This window comes from Lynx canadensis, chromosome X, assembly GCF_007474595.2.
Source record: "Lynx canadensis isolate LIC74 chromosome X, mLynCan4.pri.v2, whole genome shotgun sequence".
Lineage (NCBI taxonomy): Eukaryota > Metazoa > Chordata > Mammalia > Carnivora > Felidae > Lynx > Lynx canadensis.
In genome coordinates this window covers 104301769-104317754 of record NC_044321.2, presented here as the reverse complement: position 1 = coordinate 104317754, position 15986 = coordinate 104301769, and the positions used below count along the sequence as shown (strand labels likewise).

General features: G+C 37.9%; 1 protein-coding gene across 4 annotated transcripts in view; it reads right to left on the bottom strand.

The window, feature by feature from the left end:
• The window catches only part of OCRL (OCRL inositol polyphosphate-5-phosphatase), a 51380-nt gene that overhangs the window by 31912 nt on the left and 3482 nt on the right, over nt 1–15986 (bottom strand). For 3 of the 4 annotated variants that reach the window (XM_030305141.1, XM_030305135.1, XM_030305138.1), the window contains exons 2-7: nt 13550–13629; nt 10757–10795; nt 2413–2523; nt 1894–1983; nt 1063–1183; nt 814–975 (exon numbers count right to left, since the gene is read on the bottom strand). In XM_030305141.1, the coding sequence (XP_030161001.1) occupies nt 814–975; nt 1063–1151 (251 nt within the window). In that variant the 5' untranslated portion in view covers nt 1152–1183; nt 1894–1983; nt 2413–2523; nt 10757–10795; nt 13550–13629. The remainder of the gene's footprint in view (nt 1–813; nt 976–1062; nt 1184–1893; nt 1984–2412; nt 2524–10756; nt 10796–13549; nt 13630–15986) is intronic. The other variant, XM_030305136.1, reaches the window with a different exon arrangement.

Genomic DNA, 15986 nt, shown 5'->3' with positions numbered 1-15986 from the left:
GAGGCAGATATAGTACTAAGGGGGAAAGCAGAAGGAAAAACTCATAACTGTCTTAACTGTTTACATACAAAAATAAGCATCATGGGGAATATGAGGAACTATAGATTTTGGCGTAGGGATACAGTTATAATTGAATTATAACAAATGAGGCTTAATGGGATAGCAGATGGGACTGGAATCTTGGACTATTAAGGGCACGTGCCGTTCACAAACAACAAAGAAAAGTGTTGCTGCTTTGCACGTTGGGATATACACCACGCCACATCAGATACCACTCATGCTAGGTACAGAGAAGAAGATATTGACAAGCAAAGGTGAAATGAAAAATATGATACAGAGAAAAGAAGAAAGAATCCAAGACAGACCTCTCAATCAAGAGGACTGGGTGAAATGTTCTTTAGTTAACTTACCAAAGTAAGCAAGTTAAACTAGTGGTAATGGGAGACTTTAATCTTCTAATATTGGTGAGAAAAAACTCAGCAGTCCAGAAAGATAAACACATTTGCTTAGGGAATGTGCTAAGGGATAATTCTCCAGTACATGTGAGTTTGATTTGGTTCTGAGTAGACAGAACCATTAGTAGACATGGTATCATTAGTAGTTAGAAAATCCAAGGGAAACTGTAGCATTTGCTACAGTTTTGTATATATATATGTTTGTATATGTATGTCACTGACTAATATAGAGATAGGGGCTTGAACTGGCTGACCATTCCTTTTTATTATGCTTTGATTCTTAAGCTAATTAAACTAATACCTTAAGTAACAAAAGGACATTTTATGCCATACCTCAGTAAGTAGAAGAGAGACTAACCTGAAATTCTGAATATTGACATATTCTTTCTCTCGCTTTGCCAGGATATGTTTGATGAGACCTTCTCGCTGCCCAGACTGGGTATTTGGTACAAAGAGCTTCCGCATGGTGTTGGTCACTTTGGGCTGTTCCTTATTAGGAGCTTCTTTGTCACGTGGAAGCCTAGCAAATAAATGAGAAATTCAAAAGTGAAACTGCCTAAAATATAAAAGTTCCTAAATGAGAAATACGTTATGACATAGGACTTACATTCTATTCACAGAAGGGGGTGGAGGTGGGGGTTCCCGATGAATCCCTGTAGGATGATTTTGTGAATTAATTTTCTTGTCCAAATTCATAGATGAAAAATTATCCTCAAATCCAAGAAGCCCTGAAGTACACAGAATCCAGAATCAAAGGGGGAAAATAAAGATAACATCCAAATTATCCAGGATAGACAGAGCTTTTTGCCTTCATCACAGTGGTTTTGATTTGATCACTATTTGCTCAATGGCATTACCAAACAGAAAGGTATCACAAGGAGAGTGATAAGTTAGACTGGGGGAAGAAACACATCTGTCCCTGAAGGACTTGACATATTAACTAGAACAACAGCAAGTTACATTAATTTGGTACCTAAATAATAACAGCTAACATTTATTGAAGACTTAGCATAATGCCTGGTTGATAGTAAGGGATTATATTATTATCTCTTTTAATCATCACAAAGACCCCATATGGCCAGTAGTGTTAAAAATCTTCCCATGTTACAGAAAAAGAAATGGAAACTCAGCATTGTTGAGTAACTTGACCAAGGTCATATGTAACTAGCAAGTCGTAGAATTGGAATTTAAACCCAAGCAGTTTGGCCCTGGAGCACGCCAATCTTTACCACACTGCTAAGCTGGCTCCTGAGGAGCTAACATGCCACAGAAAAGATCAGGAATGAACATCAGTCAGTGGGCATGAACTCAATAAAACCACTCCATAGGAGAAGGTGTCTGAGATTGACATTAATCCACACTATCTTATCTGTCCAGATAAAATCTATTGACTCTGCAATGATCATAGCAACCAGGCAAAAGAGAATCTTTTCAGTACCTGAAAAAGCAGAAGGTTTGTCCTTAGTGTCTAATTTCTGGTACCAGCTAGATGAGTCCTTTGGCTCTGGAACAAGAAGCTGTGACTGAGCTAGAGAGATAAGAGTCATGGTCAGAAACAGGGGAGCCCTTCACTGAGTGAATTTTACCATAACCAAAAGCCATTCATTCAGCACTCCTCAAATGCAGGGACCAGAAGCATTCTTGCATGTAAAGGAAGAGACTAAGAGAATGAGGGCAGCTCTGGGATGATCTGGGAACAGAAGGAGGATTACTGTCTTCAGTAACCTGTCCATGCTGTGACACTGAAGATTCTGGAAAATGGCTCAGTGTCCTTCCTTATAGCTGAATACACCTGTTCCCTAGCCTAACCCTGGTTCATTCCTGAAGGAAGAAAAATCAGCTATGAAGACTCAAGGGGTGAGGTACTTTGCTAACGGCTGCTTGCCTCTACATCAGCATGCCAGAATGTCACTGCCATTCAAACAAGTAGAAAGAAAACTGCTGAGTCTTGAGTTACCTTCCTGAGCAGCAAGGACCTCTGAGAGGAACTTCAAACAATGTTCCTCATCAGGGATTTCAAAGCGGCGCTCCCTGGTCCAGTCTCCCTGAATCCGAATTTTGCAGCCACCTAAAAAGAAGTGAAATCCATACACATACAGCTATGGAATATGTGCTTTCTTGGGGTCAGATTCTCAGCTTATTAGTTTAACAAGAGAAGGTCCAGATCACACATATTCTAAGACTTCTAATGTAGGAAGCATATCTACAGGATCAGGGGATTTGTTGTGGTGGGGGTGCAATACAGACAGGGAAATCTAAGGGGCCGATGAACTGTGTCAATGAGCAGCCCAGTACAGTGATATTGAAATCATAGTCTCCATTGTCAACGTAGGGACCAAATTCTAACAAAAGATCAATTCCCCAACCACCCTCCTCCCATCTTCCAGCCGTAGATTCCTACCATTTCAAATACAGATCATATAGTAAGAGTATCTAAAGCATAAAGGGAATAAAGAAAATAAGATGGTTTGCTCCTAGGTACATATTGTACCTAGACAATTGAATTTACAAACTAATTAAAAAAGAAAAGAGTAGTGGAATTGGTTTGAATTATTCCGGAAAGAAGCATCTAGATCTCATTACCTCAAGTAAACAATGTATATCTTGAATAAACATATGAAAGCAATATAATGACCTATGACTAGGAGTGGCCTGGTTCAAGCACAGCCAACTGGAAAACAGTATAATTAATAGTAAAGTTATCTAGGACTTTAGTTTCTTATGTGTCTAACATACTGTCTCCCTTTTTCTGATGCCCTAGTTCTCATCCATATCAATGGTCTGGATATGGTGATCCAGGAAACCTATGTACTTGTTTATATTCTTATTTAACTGACTTACTACATATATTGCTTTCTCATGCTCCTGGAAACTATAAGCTCCTTGAGAGCAAGAAGTGGGCTACACATACAAGTTATCCAACACAACACTTCCGAGGAGCTCCTAGACTGTCTGGGACGGAGGGGCTTCTCAGGACTCAGGACTTTCAAAGCGAACACTGGGAAAGTCTCAGGCAAACCAGGATGGTTGGTTCCTTTACTGGTGACAATGAATGTCAGACTTCACAGACAGAAGGCATTTAATAAATGACTATTGAACCTCTTTCATACTTGTAAATGACAAAGAGATGAGAAAATGAAATGAAAATCCTAGTTTCTTATGTTGGAAATCCACTTGTGAACCTCTGACTCTTTTTCCTTTGTATTTCTGTAAGTTTCTATCTTCACAGATTTAGTGATTAGAAGAAAAGAGGTAAAAATACTGAGAAAGGAGGCACCCAAGCAGACCACAGATAAGAAAATTACTGAGGGTGTTAATGTAAGGAGAAGAAGAAAATGAAGGGCATGAATAAAGGCTGTCAGTTATCGCAGCCTTGAAGATACAGGGAAAACCTCCTTCAGGGCACAAGTAGTCCTCCCTTTCTCAGATAATTTATATTAAAAGTAGAAAAGAAATTAAAAGATCAGTCTCTATCTGATAAAACTTAAACAATAATACATTTTCTCTCTCTCCCACAATCCTTGAAAGATATATTTTAGCAAACAGAAAAAATACACTGACTCATTTAACAGAAAATTCCAGAAATTGCTTACAAAATAACATTGGATGTTCTCTCACCATGTTGTATGGGAAAGAGGACAAATTATCCCATGACCCAACCTTCTACTACTCTTCCTTCCAAAACCCCCGGCCTCTTTGTGACCAGCAGGCACTCCTATATCCTCAAACTTCTCCTCTGAACATTCCCTATGTCTCTCAGTAACTCTCAACAAAATGCATTAGAATTACCAGAGGCATTTTTAGAAAACAGACATTTGCCTCCCATCCCAGGCCAATAAAGCAGAATGTCAGGGGGTGAAGCCCAGGCACTGGTAGTTTTTAAAATACTCCCCAAGTGATTCATGTGCATCCAGATTGAAAACCAAAGAGTCATCTGCAAAGTGGCTTATCCCTGGATGTTGTTTATGGTCTCTCACACCCTATGGAATTTAAGACTGGTGTCCTTTTTTGTCCTAACACCAACTCTAGACCATTCCCTCTTCTCCTCCCTCAGGACAAATCCTTTCTCCTTCGAGGTTCACCCACTGGGCTATACCAGCTTCTTCCCTTCCCTCCCCCATGAGATCATGTGCCATCCTTCCCAAAACTTCTGAATCCAGGATTCAATACCTGACTCATATGACTTCCTCTCCACTCAAACTCTTGGCTTAAATTTGAGTCCCTTCCAAATTAACACAGAAAACACAGTAAACATCTTCAACTTCCTCATGCAATGACCTTGCCCCACCATCTCAGCCACCTACTCCCTCAGTCCCTATGGGGACTCCCTCAGTTATACCCTGAAATTTTTCATCATAGAAACACTATCACCTCATAAATCTCTAATTAAAATACCCAACTCTGACCTGCTATTTCCAGCTTACTTGCTCAAATGGGAAACTCCAGCCTTCTACTTAGTGTCCATTCACACACTCCTACATTCACTTCCCATTTTATCAAACAGATGTCATCATTAAACTCTGTTGCAGGGGCACCTGGGTGGCTCAGTCGGTTAAGCGTCTGACTTCAGCTCAGGTCACGATCTCGCGGTCCGTGAGTTCGAGCCCCGCGTCGGGCTCTGGGCTGATGGCTCAGAGCCTGGAGCCTGCTTCCGATTCTGTGTCTCCCTCTCTCTCTGCCCCTCCCCCGTTCATGCTCTGTCTCTCTCTGTCTCAAAAATAAATAAACATTAAAAAAAAAAACAACTCTGTTGCAAAAGCTCAGAACTGCCTTACCACTCTGTTCCTCCACAGCACCTACCTGATTAACTTTCAACCCTCAGAAATCCAACTAACTGCCTTACTCCAGAGGGAGTAAACACACACACACACACACACACACACACACACACACACACACAATTATTACAAATTGATTGCTAACTTCAATCTGGCCCTCTATGATAGGAAGTAATGTTAAGTTTCAATAGTCAACTAGTCTCCCACTACTATCTGGAAAAACTATTTCACACCTCCTCATTTATCTGTGGATCCCCCTCTTCTCAAACCCTCTCATTCCAAGCTGATTGCTTCACCTCATGCTTCAGAGGAAATGGAAGGCACCACATGGAAAGCTACCTGTATTTGTACCCATCTTCTCCTTTCCCTTCTGATATAAGAGGAGCGCTCCTATCAAAGACCACCTTCTCTTTGAATTATAACCCCTCTAGTTCTCTCAGGAATTTTACACTCACAATCATTCCCTAGACACCTCCCACCAATATCTTTCATCTCCCCCTTTCACAGGCTCCTTCCCCTTAGCATTAAATTAAATTGCGCCTGGTGACTCAGTCTGTTAAGTACCTGATTCTTGGTTTCGGCTCAGGTCATGATCTCACAGTTTCATGAGTCTGAGCTCCACGTCAGGCTCTGTGCCAACACTGCGGAGCCTGCTTGGGATTCTCTCTCTCCCTTTCTCTCTGCCCCTCCCCAACTCGTGCTGTCTCTCTCAAGATAAAATAAATGAACTTTAAAAAATTAAAAGAAACAAATTGTGTTCTAAATTCTTCCCATTTGAAAAACAATAACCTTCCTGGACCCTGTATTTCCATCCAACTCCAGTCCATCTCTACATTCCCCTCCACAGTAAAGCTTTATTAAAAACACACAGTCACTACTTACCTCCCATTTCTCTCTTTAATCCATTCCAATATGACTTTGGCTCCCACCACCCCTCTGAAATAGCTTTGTTAAGGTCACCAAGAACCTCCAAATTGCTAAATCCAATGGATCCTCTTCAGTCATCTTATCAGACCTATCAGTAGAAATCAATAGTTGACCACTCCTTGAATATTCTTTTCCAAAGGATTCTATGATACCATCCTCATCTAGTTTGCCTCTGTCTTTGATCACTAATTTTTTAGTGCCCTTTGAGGTATCTCCTCCTCTATCTAACCTTTAAAAAAGAATTCCTTAGCGTTCAGTCCTAAACCTTTTTCTCACTCTGTATCAGCATTGTCCAATATGGTAACCAATAATCACATGTGGCTACTGAGTACTCGAAATGTGACTACTTTGAGGAACTGAACTTCTAATTTTATTTCTAATTAATTTAAATAGGCACATGTAGCTAGAAACTAACGTATCTGATAGCACAGCTCTATTTTCAATCATATCATCTCTCAGGGTTTCAAATACATCTATGTGCTAGTGGCCCAGACCTTTCTTTTGAGCTTCAGATGCATACATTCAACTGTCAATTTATAATCTACACTCAAATGTCTCAAAGAAATTTCAAACTAAATATAGCTAAAACTGAACTCATGACCCCCTCAAAGGAAAACTCATTCCTCCCACAATGTTCTTATTTTGGCAAATGGTACCATCATCCACATTCATGCTAGTAACCTAAGATTCATCTCTGACACTTCTCTAACTTACCCCCATGCCCAAACCAACCTCTGCTGATTTAACCTCTGAAAACATTTATCAAATCCGTCTGCTTTTCTCCATTTATACTGCCACCATACTCATAGTCTCTAGCTTAAACTCTGGAAACAGATTCCTAACTGATTTCCATGCAAATGATTGACACCCTGGGATAAAATCCTTCATATTCTTCCCATTTTTTTTTAATATAAAAATCCAGATTCCTCACCATGACTTACAAGATACTACTGGATCTGGCCTTACCCCATCCTAACTTGATGCCTAAGCCTTGTTCCAACCACCCTGGCCTTCTTTTATTTCAAAGGTGTCAAGCTACTTACCCAATTTGAGACCTTTACACATGTGGTTCCTTCTACTTGGCATACTTTTCTCTCCCCCATTTTTACCCGTCTTACTTAGCCCCTCTGGTCTCAATTTAAATGGTACTTATTAAATAGGCCTTCCCTGACCATGCCACCTAATTTAGTCAGCCCTTTTATAAACTCTTTGTATTTCTCCTTGATAGCATTGATCAAAACTGCAATTATGTAAGTATCTATACCTTATCAGTTTAAAGTCTGTTTCCTGCACTATTAAATGAAGTACCATGACTATACTGCTTTCTGATATATCCTTAGACCAGCACAGTGCCTGACACATAAAAGGTATTCATATTTTTATATGATGGATTATAGGTATCTGTGTGACACTAGTACCAAACAGCACAGAAGCAAGAACAAAAGCAGGAGCAGCAATCTTAGCTATGTTGTTCTCTACTGATTCTGCAGCACTTAGAACAGTGCTTGGCAAACAGAAGGCACTCAACAAATATTTGCTGAATAATGAATAAGGGAAGATTTATTATTAGGAAATTAATATAATACAGTCCATCGATGGGACAAATAAGGAATAACAATATTCCTTTACACTACAAATAGTGTAAAGACATCTGATAAAATTCAATATACATTCATGATCTTAAAAACCACACAAACTTGAAATGGAGTTTCTTAATATGGTTTTTTAAAAAAACCCTATCAAATCCACAGGCAATAATGTCCTCAACAATGAAGCACCACCTGAGGCTTTCTTACTGAAAATAGGAGCCAAACAAGGATTATCATCATTATTTAATACTGGTCTTAAAATTCTCATTGGTATAATGAGACACAAAGCAAAACTAATAGTTGTAGCTACTAAAAAGGAAACAAAATTATTATTTGTAGATGACCACGGCCGTCTATCAAAACCAAAAAACAAAATAAACAGAACCCCCCAAATTTAAAATATATTTCTATAAAGTGGCTAGATAAAAAATAAATATCTAAAACTCAGTAACTTCTCTATATAATAGAAATAAGCAATTAGAAAAAGATTCCACTGACAACAGCACTCAAACAAATAAAATGTACCATAAAATCCTTAACCTACAAATGTATGATATATATGAAGAAAACACAAAACATTACTGAGAAATATAAAGAGGACCTGAAGAAGTAGAATGATAGACCATGTTCCTTGACAGTGTCTTAATTTTGTAAAGGAGTTAATTCAATAAAATTTGGCACATACCTATGGTGAAATATTAGTCTTTAAAAATCATGTTTTTAAATAATTTTAAATGACATGGAAAAAAGTTACAATATAATATTAAATGAAAATGCAGGATAAAAGCTACATATAAAGATTCCAATTGTATTGGGGCATCTGGGTGGCTCAGTCGGTTGGGTGTCCGACTTTGGCTCAGGTCATTATCTCAGTCTGTGGGTTCAAGCCCTACGTCAGGCTCTGTGCTGACAGCTAAGAGCCTGGAGCCTGCTTCAGATTCTGTGTCTCCCTTCCTCTCTGTACCTCCCCTGCTCATGCTCTGTCTCTCTCTCTCTCAAAAATAAATAAACATTAAAAAAATTTTGTTTAAAGATTCCAATCATACAAAAGTAGAAATAGAAAACTGGAAGGAGATACAATATTAACTACAGTGCTGATCTCTAGGTTGCAGAAGCATAATTTTAATTTGGTACTTTAAACTTTTCTAAATTCTTCAAATTGTTTATAATGAAGATATGTCTATTTCCTCTACAATGAGAAAAAAATTATTTTAAAATGTTTAATACCAACATGCAGATAATGGGAAAACACATACTTATGTTAAAATCAGGACTACAAACAAACCCAGGGCCTCCCTCAAGCAACATACTGTGTGCTTTAAAGGTTTATGTATGAAGCCCAAGGATCATGATAAAATCTTATTTCACTGCAAATATTACTAAATGGGCAGACGTAACAAAGGATTTTATTCAAGTGGTTACTGAACTATTACCTTGCTGTGATCTAGTAACTGGAACTCTGGACAGAACAACACATGGCTAATTTCTATGTAGGCAAGGCCAAAACAACTAATGCCATAAATGTTTATGAGAGAAAAAGCACAGCTCAGTTTAACTTTTTCAGCCTTAGATCAAATATCTATTTCTACAGCAAGAACAGGACACTTCAACATCTTATTTCAGCAGCAATGCCAGTCACTGCTGAAATGCCTTTGCTCAAATTTTGCTTTTTTAGTGTTGTTTCTACCTTCTCCTTTCTAAGCACAGTAAGACAGAGATAGTAAGTTATTTGCTCTCTTGGATACCTGCAGAAGTCAGCAGCTGGGTTTATTTAGCCTTTCAGAATCAACCGTTAAGACTTCTAAAATCCATGACCAATGAAAAGAATAATAAAACCCAAACCAGAAAAAGCCTATCTAAACTGTTCAATACAAATTAATGGTGGCAAGTACAGAGACTGTTTCTAAACAAAGTTATGTATAACCCATAGCCCCAAGGTAAGGGCTAAGCCCCACTATCCAAGGACTCAACAAGGAGATAAGGCAACCACTTTGATTTACATTTATGTGATCACAAACTCTTTTCCATAGCAACCACAGACTAGTCAAGGTAGCATTCAAGTGCCCATTTTCTCCTCCCCATAACACAGTACAATTAGATGATAAACAGAGAACAGCTTGCACAGAAAGTCAAGATGATTTGCTTCAAACAGATAAAAATGAGAGAACTGAAACAGTGAGAAGGAAGATCATGTTCTTCCTGATAAAGGGATGCCCTGAGGGGATGGAGGTTAAATAAAAGACCAAAATTATTTTAAGGAAAAAAGGGTAGCTTGGGAAAAGCAAGGTATCTGGTACGAGAGTGACTCTATAGCCTCCCAAAATGATAAAATGAATAAAGGAAAAAATTATGATTTAATATGCAAAACTAAAAAGTCAGAAAATTTTTAAAAATATAATAGCAGTTAAAATAAAAACAAAACCACTCATAAACCTTATGTGCTTTAAACATTTTCTGGCTCTTTCTGGAATTTTTAATTCCACAGTAATGATTTAACTGATGGCAAAAATACTGATGGCTCAAAGAAGTTCAGCATTAGACAAGCAGATCATATATTCAACTTTTTAAAGATTCTTGCCAGCCACCTGCTTTTTCTTATGCTTAGCCTAAATGTTTTTGGGAGGACAATGCTAATTCACATGGCTGCCTTAAGAAAATGAAGAATAGAGGCGCCTGGGTGGCTCAGTCAGTTAAGCTTCCAACTCTTGATTTCGGCTCAGGTCAAGATGTCACACTTTGTGAGATCGAGCCCCTCGGTGGGCTCTGTGCTGACACAGCAGAGCCTGCTTGGGATATTCTCTCTCTCTTTCTCTCTCTGCCCCTCCCCCACTCAGGCTCATGTGTGCCCCCCCCAAATAAATAAATAAACATTAAAAAAAACAGAAAATGAAGAATACAGAATAAGACAGTAAAATAAAAATGTGCCAAAAAAGGTGTCTTAAATATAGTGGGTATTCAATTAAATATTTGTTGAACAAAAATCAACTCCACTCAGAAAGATACTCACTGTTTGAAGCTATATCAATCAAAAGAGTTTCTTCTGCTTCTGAGGGAAAAGAAGAAAGAACAAGATTAGGGAAGGGAAAACCATTCATTACAACTAAAAGAAGTACATGCCTAAGTAAATAACTGCTTCTCTCAATCACCACTCCTAGGTCTTACAATACATTTTACAAATCCTTTGTTTTTTTGTTTAGCATTTTTAAAAATGGATTTTGGTAGCACTAGGTTCTAAAGATTATGGCAATTCAACTAAAAGAAAACTAAACAAATAACTGAATGGAACAACTCAAAGCAAATCAAGCAATGACAATAGTAGGCAATATAAGAACATGTTAATTCAAGTGAAGGGGAGTTTAATTCCCCTCAACCAAAACATACTGACTTTAATATAATCTGTGTCATTTATTCTTTTTTTTAAGATTTTATTTTTAAGTAATCTCTACACCCAACATGGGGCTTCAATTTAAAACACTGAGATCAAGAGTCACATGCTCTACCAACTATGCCAGGCAGGTGTCCCTAGATAATTCTTATAAAAAGTCAAGAAAGTGACCCCAAAGGCCCAGAAGTGAATTATTTTCTTAACTTGGACCTAGTCTCTGAAAACTTCCAGCAATCTCCTTTCTTCAGCCTTTGCCATGTTTAGGATCAGAGAATACCTTCAGTTCTTGACCTTCAGGCTACAATTTAATACCTGGGTCGGGTCTACCACACCCAACAAGGAAGTATAAAACAGGGCAAAGCACAGTCTCTGTAGTTCAGAGCTTGGTTTTCTCCCCTCCCCCGGCTGTGTCTAGATCCAACCCATCTCTTCCTCTTGGACTTCCCTGGATTTGGCCAACAGCACCTGTAAGACCCTCCTGGCTAGTTGAACTCTGGGTACTGACTCCTTAGGATTAGTCTGGATCTACCTTGGCCAGATGGAGTAGCCTCAGCCTTTTCTAGCTCCTTCAGAAGCCCAGATTATATATTTGGCTGCATTATTCAGTTACTACAGAAGCTATGGTAAGGAACTAAGTAGTCTAATATTAAAAAAATAGCCTCAATATCCTTACTAGCATGATGAATCAACAGACAATAGTGAATCAGGACACAGTACTTTAAGTTCCCCACTGTTCTCCAGTAACTTTAATTCCTTAAAACCCAAGTATTTATAGACTTATCAAAATGGATGCACAGGCTGGGAAACAAAGGATGTGAAAACTGAAGGAGGTAGCCATCCTAGATTTGTCATGGGGAACGACTATGTGTGCACACACATATTTTCTTAGATTCCAACCTAACAATCTACCTTATATTTCTTATTAAAAACAATACTAAGAGAAAGAGAGTTAAAGAGACTGTAGAAGTAGTACAAAAAGGTAGAGGGTTAATAGGATGCGAAAACCTAAAGTTGTGTTCTTTAGTTTTTCTCCTCCTTAAAGGGCTAGGTATGTAATAAAGGGTACTACACCATGAAAAGTAAAGTGACCACAGCAACTTACTATGGCAGGCAAGTGCCTTGTTCAACATGTAACTCTCACACAGGTCAGGCTAAACGGCTATTTCACTCTTCTACACAATGTGGAGACTGTTGTTTTTAATTCTCAATACAATGTTGTCTTAAAAAGTCATACCCACTTAGTATTTCTACTTACAGGAATAAATCCTAATACGAGATGTGCAAGAAGATTTATGTACAGAGATATTCATCACATTACTATTTAAACTAGCAAAAAATAACTCAAATGTCAAACACAGGAATACTTACATTATAGGCTATTCATAAAATGGAATAGTACACTACCTATTTATAGCATGGAAAAGCACTCAATATGATGGCATGCAGAACAGACAAAAAACTACATATAGTGTGAGTTCTGCCCACCATGAAAGTTACATGTGTAAAAAAAAAAAAAAAGGGAAAATGTTATGTGTTTGTTCCTGAAGGATGGGAATGTACTTATTTTCTGTATACTTTTCTGTTCTTTCCAAACTTTCTACAGTATACATATTACTTCTGTGATAAAAAAAAGTTCAATGTAGTTTAAAAAAGAATCCATGCAAGGTAAGATTCAAGTTTTTCAAGAAGCTACAGCTGATACAGAATGTTTCTTTCTGACAAAGCCAATGAACCTACTGGAAACATAATGCGTTTGTTCTCTAGTAATCAATTTTCCTTCTACAGCAATGTGAGACGACAGAAGCAACACTTCCCACACAAAGCTCCCAAATTTTGAGTCTCATTGTAGCAGATGAAACAACAGATTTTCTGTTCTCTGTCCCCAAATTTGAGGGCACGAAGCCAAATATGTCCTCTCTGGAGTATGATTCACCAACATCAAGGTCTGAGAATCAGCACAATTGAGTGTAAGGTATTAAAATCTGGTAAGGCATGTTGCCAAATGTTTTAACTTCAAACAGTGTGGGGAGAAAGTACTGAATGTGTGTGAATCCAGTGACCTTGATACTTTACAATGAGCAGTGTGTTTGTTAAACCAAGAATGTCATTTAAATCCACATAGAAGTCCATAAGCATAAAAGACTACCAACATAGGTAAGAGACTACATACATCTCTAACACCCAGCCAGGGAAGCAGGTGAGTCTATATACATATTTCAGTATAGCCCTTCAGCACTCATAGACAAAGTATTTACCATGTTCTCAATGGTAGCTTAGTAATGTTATCACTTTATGCAAAGACTAATACATTTCATTTTATGTGTAGTGACATATTTAAATATGTATGGTATTAGACAATGCAAGAACGACTAAGGAAAAACACTGTAAAACTAGCTAGGCAATTAAAGCTAGTACCTTGAACGCATCTAAAGTGGCTATTTATAGGAATGATATCTTGAACATGCTGTTCCTTCTCGCGCAACTGGATTATTAACCTAGGAAACAGAAGAAGGCATCAACGAATGGCTACTGAAAAACCCAAACATTTAACAACAAAATATACTGCTGTGTTGTTACACAAATCTGGTCCATATTTATGAGACTTACTATATCTCATATTACTTACTATATCTCATATATTCCCTGGATCTGAGCATCATGACAGTGAGATATCACTCGAGATCTAAGAGAATGTTAGTGACGATCAATATCTGAATACCCACACTGTCCTATGCCATAAAGAATATATAATAGTCTATGTCCTAAAAACAGCTTACAATCTCAAAAGCAAGGATTATAGTGCATACACCTTCAGAGTATGTATACTAGAGCAAAGAATAGCTAGGTGTGAATGCCATGAGGGCAGACTTATGATTGCATTTTCACCATAGTATTTCTAGCAACTATCACAGTGCTTGGCACATAGCAGTCACTCAAGTTTGCTGAATAAGTGAATTAGAAATTTCATAAATTAGCTTTCAGATTATATTCCTCTGGCTTTTACCAAAGAATGGTTCTATCTCTTCAAACGACTATACAGGTTCATGGAGAAGTAAGAAGAGGTGCCCAGCCAGCTGGATCAGTTAACATAACCTGTGACCAAGGCAGCAGATATCATAACCAGTGCCTTATATTCCTTGTGTTTTACTATGGTTTCCAACTTCATGCTGGTATTTCTAGGTAAACATAACTGATTTGGCCTCCCGGTATGAAATGAAGGACTTCTAAATTCCTAGGTACTCCTGAAATATTAATTTTCATTTACTGCTTATCCTTAGTGGCCCAGGATCAAGGTATGACCTACTGGTAAAATGACCATTCTGAACCTCTCCTAGCTTTCCCAAATCAAGCAGTCTTCAGGTGGTTCTTTTTGCCAGGAACACTCTTGTATTCTTTCCGAGACCCAGCTCAAGTATCACCTCCTCTTTGCAGCTTTTCCTAATTCCCCCAAGCAGAAGCAGTCCCCTTTGTTTGGTTCCCTTTGTTTGCCCCTCTACTAGAGCATTTACACCCTTCATTGCAGTTATATTTATTTCCTTCATTGATTTGAGCTCCTTGAAAACAAAGACCCTATCATATTCAGTTTGCCTCCTGCCTAAGAGATGCTCAATAAATATTGGTTGAATCAATGGCCCAGTTTCACTAAGCTATAAACAGAGATAAATTTCTAAATATAATTTGTTCAACCTGACATTAAAAAATGTCATTGTTTTGAAGGGCTTTATTTCTAGTTTGATGTCTTCTCAGGGGCTTGTTTTAGCTTTTTGAATTTTTTTCAAAAGTATTAACTTTAAAGGAGATCACATGGGGAAAGGAATTGCTCAGATAGAACTAAGGGAAATAAAAGTATTAATGCTGTATTTCTGCTCTGATTCTGCATGCCTAATCTGTAGGGGTTCATATTTTAAGGTGACTAGAGGAATATGGGGCAGGCTCCTTTCAATGTGCAAAATTCATGAGTCAAGCAGAGTCCTATAAACCCAGATGGAGATCAGAAACTAGATAAAAAGCAAGAGTGAAGGAGGAAGAGCTTACTTTGGGGAAAATGAACACAAACCAATACAATCTCCAAGAAATGACTAAAAAGACAGTGTTTGATATTAGCAGTTAAAGCTTGAACTAGGTTGTACTGTTAAAAGCCCTCACAAAAGGGACAACATAGATGGAACTTGAGGGCATTATTCTAAGTGAAATAAGGTAGAAAAAGACAAATATCATATGATCTCACTTATATGTAGAATCTAAAAACAAAACAAAACCAAAAAACCAAAATCATAGATACAGAGGATAGGTGGTGGTTAGAGGTGGGGGGTAGGTGAAATGGATGGAGGGGGTCAAAAGGCTCAAACTTCCAGTTATAAAATAAATAAGTCATGGGGATGTAATGTATAGCATGGTGACTACAATCAATAATACTGTACTGTATATTTGAAAGGTGCTAAGAGAGTAGATCTCAAAAGTTCTCATCATAAGAAAAAAATCTGTAACTATGTATGGTGATGGATGTTAAGGAGCCTTACTGTGGTCATTTCACAATATATACAAATATTGAATCATTGTGTTGTGCATTTGAAACTAATATATGTCAATTATATCTCAATTTAAAAATGCAACCTCCCCCCAAAAAATCCATCACAAAACAAAGATCAACTTGGAATTTAAGTCAATTCCACAATATCTACCATGTGTTAGTCACTAAATAAATTGTAGCAAGAATAGGGTTAAGAATAAGTATAAAAATTCTTCTGGAGTTCATGGCTGGCTCAGTCAGTAGAGCATACGACTCTTGGTCTCAGGGTCATGAGTTCAAGCTCCATATTGGGCATGGAGCCTACTTAAAAATTTTTTTTAA